Raw genomic sequence first — 7,384 nt, 5'->3', positions numbered from 1 at the left:
TTTATGCTCGGGTTTGAGGGTTCCATCCACACATAATTCAGCTAGGGCACTGTCCATTTCTAGGGTTCTAATTTCTTGTACAACACACTTAAAATGAGTACTAATATCATTTATGAGAAGTACCTTTGCCAGAATTTGAGACTAAGCTCCATTAGGGTTGAGTGATTCCGCAATTGCTGGCACTAGCTTGAAGTTTGGAGCCTTCCACTCAACACCACACACCAACATCTCAGAACCTTTCTTTGCCTTGCTGTTGCTGGTGGTGGATGCCATGATTGCTCAATAGATTGATAAAATCTCCTTCGAAAATTTCGTTGCAAACTACGCTCAAGATCGCCTGGATGCTCTAAAAATCACTTAGCTCTGGATATACTGAATTTGCAGTGAAAATGAAGTCAAAATTTTGCCTTTTTGATGAAAACCTTCCATTAATGCTCAGTGTGAACTACTAAACTTTTGAACTTACTTGGCAACCACTGAATGCTCAGTAAACACTGGAGACTGAGTGATGAACTTGGTAACCATACAAAATTATGAATAAGTGTTGTCACTAATGGCAAACATAACTGAATACCAAAACTCAACATCCACCTCCCTCTAGCAATCACCCATTAGGACTTGTTTCCATTCCTTAGACAGAGCACTAGTGTGAGTCTTTGCCTAACCCCTCTTATCATGAATAATTCCCAAGATAACACAACCATCCCCATATAACTTACCATTGCCATCGTTCAATGTTGTGCCTTCAATAAGAGTTGGATCTCCACTAGTGGGACCACCCGACACCTCCTGCAAAGGTCTCACAACAGATGGTGGGGGCTCCTCACTAGGGATTTGCCTCATATCAATATTGCCCACCATGAAAATACAAAAGTTCACAAAGTTGCAGAGGGAGAGTTCTTGTTCTTATTGATTATCGCCCATACAAATGTTGATATTGAATTGTGTACATTCTTTTGATGGATGACTTTTCATCGACAATGTTGTTTTAACTAGCTAATACAGGAGTAGGAGCCTTAGGCTGAAATTTATACGACTAAGAGCCAAGGGCCAAAAGATATCCTCTCTACCAAATTCATATGGGTTATAATCTTCATCTCAACCCTAATGATATTAGAACCTCACACTTAGTAAGATTTGATCCTTAAGAAATTCATCGAAAACTATTTTAACATTATAAACACACTAAAAGACTCATTGCCAATTTAGAACATTTTGAATTCCTATCAAAAAGCCCATTTAAAAATGAGAGACTAACAACATAAAAATTATGATGCCCAAAAGAAGGAAAAAAGGTGTTGGTTTGGGGACCACTTCCTATATAAAGGGCATGTACCCTTTTATAATAAAAAAACAAGAAACAAAATTTTAACATGGAAGTACCTAACACGGGCTAAAATGACGGACACATGTGCAACAAGAAGTAGGAACAGAATAATCCCCACATCCCACGGACTGTGCTCAAAATTTCCTCCCACCCAAAAATAATAATATTAAATTCAACATAGATAACGATCCGTTGTACACAAATCCATCCTAACACGTGGCGGGGCCCAGCGGTCAGCAAATAGGGGCTGGAAACAGTGCCAGATGGCACTTCCCGTTGCCTGCGGGTTGCGTGGGCAGCCTGGTGAAGGTGGGGCCCACGACAGAATATTTGCCAGCTGGACAGTGTCAGAAAACGACAGTTGTAAGTCCACTGAACTGGACAACCGCCAACTAACGTCACAGAAACGGACATCCAAAAAGTTTACCCCGTTTATTCCGATAATCCGTAGAAACAACCTTCTGACCGTTTTATTGTTTTTTAATTGAATAATGCATTTAAAATACAATAAATTTGTAAGCTTCTGACCGTTTTTTTTTTTTTCAATTGAATAATGCATTTAAGAATAATAATAAAATTGTAGGCTTCTGACCGTTAGTAGAGATTGGTGGGTGTTTGAGCAGAAGGGCACAGCCTTACAGCCTAATTATTTCCGCAGCCCACAGATAGAAGATAATGACAAGTAAAAACTTATTCTATCATTTGGTTACAGGCTTTTAAGTAAGCGAAAAGCATAAAGTTCTTATTAAAGCTAATAAAAATGGGTAATCTACTTCATTAGTGAGTAGGATCCAACGAATAATGGCAGTGATATGAACATTAGAATGTGGTTTAGATAGGATGTCTTATCAACATTCCACACCTTGCTTTGTTGTTCCTGGAGTAGTTCAGAGGGTGTGAAAGTTTTGTTTCTAGTGGTGGATAGAATACAATAAAGTTCGATTTCCGCAGTTATAAAAAATAGTCAAGTTTTAATTATGTCTAATATCAATTGAGAATATATCATTTCTTTTTATGATGAATCAGAAAGTGTGATATAGAATGTTGATGTAAAGAATCAAACACAATCTAAATTAGAATCAATAAATACGAAATCGGGTCACTTATTATAATCAATCATCATTCTACTCTTTGTGCTTTTTACTATCATTGAGTGGATCATGAAACATTAGATACTAAAACAATTGATACCATCCTTTGCTCTTCTGCATCCTGATGACTGATTATGTAGTATGATCCAAAATGTTGGTGCTAAAGAACTATTACACAATCGACCCAATAAAGAAAAATATACACAATAGATACTATACAGATCGGACAAAATTAAATTAAGATGTTGAAGATAGTTCGTGGGATAGTTCTAGAGTATGCCAATCTAATTTCTAGGCTTGCTAAGAAATGGTTAAAAAGTTTGAATCCTCATATTTCTCCACTTTGCCCACTTGGAATAAACCTTTTTGTAGTGAAATATACTGATAGTTTGACTCAAAATCACAGAGGTAAATCCTGATAGCAATATCACAAAGTGAAATATCCATGAAATTGTTTGAGCAATTCATCCATAAATTGTAGGTAGACTTTGTCATGCTAAAATTGTGTTGTGTGTTTTATCCACTAAAGATGGTAAGTTTGATGATGACCTCCCATGTTTCTTAATTGTCTTCTTAGAACAACTTTAATATATTTCCATAATTCATTAGTAATTTATCAATTTATTTTTGGATTCAATTGTGCGTGATTTTAGCATCAACATTTCGGATCACACCCAGTGAGCCATCATCAAGAAGAGGGAGTGCAAGAATAACAATCTTGCATGGAAAATGTATGCATACTTAATCTTATAATGAAATATTTGCTAAAATTTATGTACTTGACAATTATAGATAAACTTTGTCATTCTAAAAATGTTTACATATTTAAATTATAAATTATAAATAAACTTTATCATTCTAACTTTTAAACTTAGTAAATATTTTGATAATAAGTATGATAACGAGCTCTTATATCTCTCAACTTTTAATGAGATATTTGTTAAAATATATGTGCCAAAACTTTGTCATTCTAAAAATGTACTTAAATAACAGTTAGATTGTCCTCCAAATTTTTGGACTTGCTGAAGACCAGTAAGAAATTTGACAAGGAGCTATTGTCTCCATACTTATCCAAAAATTGGAACAAGCTTTGGACACCATAATCAATTATTTAGTAATATCATGGTCAAGTTATTCTATCATGGTTGGTGCTTTGGAACGTTGAAGGTTATTCTATTATGGTTGGTGTTTGGAACGTTGAAGGGCAGTGAGAAAAGAGTAGGGTCTAGGGAAAGTAGAAAGTGGTGTGTAAAGTGCATGAGTAGGCTAGTTACCCGTTGGTGTGCCAGGCAGAATTGACAGAGAGAGGGTACTCGGTGGGGTCGTTTTTGGCCATAAATAGCTCACATGACACACTCCCTAGCACCCACCCATCTGTGATTAGTGCTTCTCCTTCTTCAAAACTCCCACTTTGTGGAAAAGTTGTAAGAAGTGTCTTGGTAGAGAGACTAATGGCGAAGGAAGGAGGGAAAGAAGTAGAGCAGGGGGGCTTTGTGGCCAAGGATTACATAGATCCTCCACCCGCCCCTTTCTTTGATGTTGAGGAGTTTAGGAAATGGTCTTTTTACCGTGCACTCATTGCAGAGTTCATTGCAACATTGTTGTTTTTGTACATAACAGTTGCAACTGTAATTGGGCACAAGAGAAACAGTGATGGCTGTGGTAGTGTTGGTATCTTGGGCATTGCCTGGGCCTTTGGGGGAATGATCTTTGTTTTGGTCTATTGCACTGCTGGTATCTCAGGTCTGGAATCAGAAAAATCCACGCCCTTTTAGATTAGCTCTGTAGAAATCATGGCTAGTAGTTGAATGGGTCGAAGTCTAGATTAATTATTATTATGTGTTAAGTTCGATTAGATTCAAACTGAAGACCTCCTAAATAAGAGGCTCACAATTTACCATTGTGATATAGGCTCTTGCCTATTATACCCATGTTCTGATTCATTAGAGTTGTTTCTTTTGCTCGAGCCCTGTAGAATTTATACCCAATAGCTCTCTAGAAAGTATTCCCATGTTTTGATTGATTGGAGTCACTTGTTTTGTTTTGCTGATGTTGTTCATGGGTTTTTGCTTGATGCATCTTTGCAGGTGGCCATATCAACCCAGCAGTCACTTTTGGGCTGTTTTTGGCTAGGAAGGTGTCCTTCCCAAGGGCTGTCCTGTACATGGTAGCCCAGTGCTTGGGTGCTATATGTGGGTGTGGACTGGTGAAGGCCTTTCAGAAGTCCTTCTATGATAGATATGGAGGTGGAGCGAACACTGTTGCTCATGGCTACACAAAGGGTGTGGGTTTGGGTGCTGAGATCATCGGTACATTTGTGCTTGTTTACACCGTCTTCTCTGCCACTGACCCCAAGCGTAGTGCAAGGGACTCCCATGTCCCCGTAAGTTCTGTTTCGTTTTAGACATTTTGTTTACATTTAAATCTTTGTGTCTTCTGTTCGCTTATGCTTGTGTACACTTCAGTCATTTGCTTTCATTTAATTCCTAAGGGCAGTCATGGAGATTCATTGAGGTTATGTTTTCTACTCATACATTTGTAGTTAAGCCCCTGATGAGTAGAAATTGACTGATATGTGTTTTATTATCTCAGGTGTTGGCACCATTGCCAATAGGGTTCGCTGTATTCATGGTGCATTTGGCAACAATCCCCATCACAGGGACAGGCATCAACCCAGCAAGGAGCTTTGGAGCAGCGGTCATCTATGGCCACCAACAGCCTTGGGATGATCATGTAAGCCTTAAGACAATCTATATGAAGTTAATTGTGTGATTATTTTTGCACCAATGTTTCGACTCTTCTTTCTGTCTCTTGTTTCTTATTCTATGGAAGTATAAAAGACTTCCACTATTTAACACTTGGGAGGAGTGCATATATGTTGCCCCGTATCCACTGGCTTTTGAATAAATATGAAATGCAAAAAGTGCAGGCGCCCTGTTTCATTGGATTCTCACAGTCCATAGATTTAAATGAAAGCTTCTGGATTTAACCCTGCACCTGCCCTGTTTCATTGGATTCTCACAGTTCATAGCTTTAAATGAAAGCCTCTGGATTTAACCCTGTACGGTCAAAGTACCATTAATGAATACCCTAGTACTTATACGTGAAGTGCATTTAGTACCTATGTCCTGTTTCTTTCATATATAAAATGCACAAGTACCATTAGATTCCCAGAGTCCATAACTAAGTTCGTTGCAGAGATTATGTGTATAACCTAAGATTTTAATGGTGTTCCTCTGGTGCAGTGGATTTTCTGGGTGGGTCCATTTTTGGGAGCAGCAGCGGCAGCAGCATACCATCAGTACATCTTAAGAGCAGCAGCCATTAAGGCCTTGGGATCCTTCCGTAGCAACCCACAAATCTAAGCTTTTGTTATGCTCCTGTTACCATCTGTATTTGTGTCTCATTTGTGCCAATAATGATGAGGATTTTGATGGCTTCTGTCTGTAAGAACTGCTTTGTTTTGTATCAGTGAGAGCTTCGGGGTTGTGGATGGATGTACATGGCGCTGAAGCAACAGTTAAAAATTTGTGTAAATTGATGGATTATTGTGTAACATAATGTTTTTTTTGTATTATCTGTCAAAGCCTGTTTCTTCTTCTCTTTGGGTAAAATAAATAAACCATTTTCAGAGAATATTCGCGACTCCATGTTTTGATCAGGTAGTTTAGTGGGTGGTTTCTGACTTCTGAGTAAAAAAAAATTTGGTTTCCGACTTCTGAGAGAAAAATGTCTGCTTTGTGGCTTTTCAGAAAAAACTCTGTAAAAGCAACTCTGGAGAAATTGCCTCCAGTAGCAAGTATGGAAAAAAAAATGGCCCAATGTGTGAAAAAATTGACGGTGATATAAGTCTGAAAAGAACATGAAGTAATGAAAAAGACGAATGCGAAATAATTTCCATTCTTAAAATAATACCAATAGCTTTTTTTGGCACGTCTGGAAAAACGAAAATAGTTTGAGGAAATGAAATTTTGGAAACTTCATATATGTTGGAAATTAATTTGATAAGTTTTGGGCTGAAATTATGGATTGAAATTTGCATATAGGAAATTTAGTTAGGGCTTATATATTGTTGAATCATTATAACAACTAATCATTATATATTGTTGAGTCATTATAACAACTAATCTTTATATATTGATTCAAATCTTGAATTAATATGATTATTCAAACATTACATGTAAAATTTAACTTTAAGATATTATTTTCTAATTTTTCTAACATAGAATTATCAACAATAGAAAAAGTTGAGACATTGATTCAAAAAGAATTTATACATTTTGTTTTAAGTGGTTTGAAAATTTAGATAGACCTAACTTTTCTCTATTATTAAATTTAGACAGTGTTTTTGAATTAAAAAGCAACCAAAACCAGGGGGCCCATTAAATAGTTAAACTGGTGAACCACCAACCAAAATTACCCCCTACCACTTTTAACACAAAAACATTGTTCGGAATAACAGTTAAAATAGTATCAACAAGCATGACACAACTACTGCCTGTCCTAGAACTTGGGAAGTACTCGGTTGAAATTGCCTGTACTAGAACTTGGTTAAAGTACTTGGTTGAAATTGCATCGATGGATTGGAGTGTTGCATGTAGAAATAAATTTTGAAACATGAAACTTGTGATAATTGCTTAATTGTAACTTAGTTGTCAACATGCTATTGAACCATACAACAATAATGATTATATTTTGCATTATCTTTTCTAACCTCCTTACCTAAGATGGAATTAATAACTTCCTTATTCTCCAACAATTAAAACAAATGATTAACCATACACATTACAATGATTGTTGACTATGAACCCCTTATCAGAGGAAAAACCATGTTGGGGATGGTATCCACAAGAAAATGTACTAATAATATGTAAGTTACTTGTGAAATGATATCACCCTGTTAGGAGTCGGATGCAATGCATTTAGTATGATAATCTTTGATAAAAAGGCCTTCAACCCTTGTTAG

The 7,384-nt window shown here is 36.6% G+C and overlaps 1 protein-coding gene across 1 annotated transcript; it reads left to right on the top strand.

Annotated features, from left to right (window-relative positions):
* The first annotated feature begins 3,772 nt into the window (after positions 1 to 3,772).
* On the top strand, positions 3,773 to 6,054 carry LOC149536839 (putative aquaporin PIP2-8). Its single transcript, XM_089804966.1, has 4 exons — positions 3,773 to 4,161; positions 4,506 to 4,801; positions 5,011 to 5,151; positions 5,664 to 6,054. The coding sequence occupies exons 1-4, from the start codon at positions 3,870 to 3,872 to the stop codon at positions 5,781 to 5,783; spliced, it is 849 nt and encodes a 282-aa protein (XP_089661092.1). The 5' UTR covers positions 3,773 to 3,869; the 3' UTR covers positions 5,784 to 6,054.
* The last annotated feature ends 1,330 nt before the right edge of the window (positions 6,055 to 7,384 follow it).

Source organism: Cupressus sempervirens, chromosome 10 (assembly GCF_028749045.1).
Source record: "Cupressus sempervirens isolate cs-2001-9-10 chromosome 10, ASM2874904v1, whole genome shotgun sequence".
NCBI lineage: Eukaryota > Viridiplantae > Streptophyta > Pinopsida > Cupressales > Cupressaceae > Cupressus > Cupressus sempervirens.
This window is presented reverse-complemented; position numbering and strand designations above follow the sequence as displayed.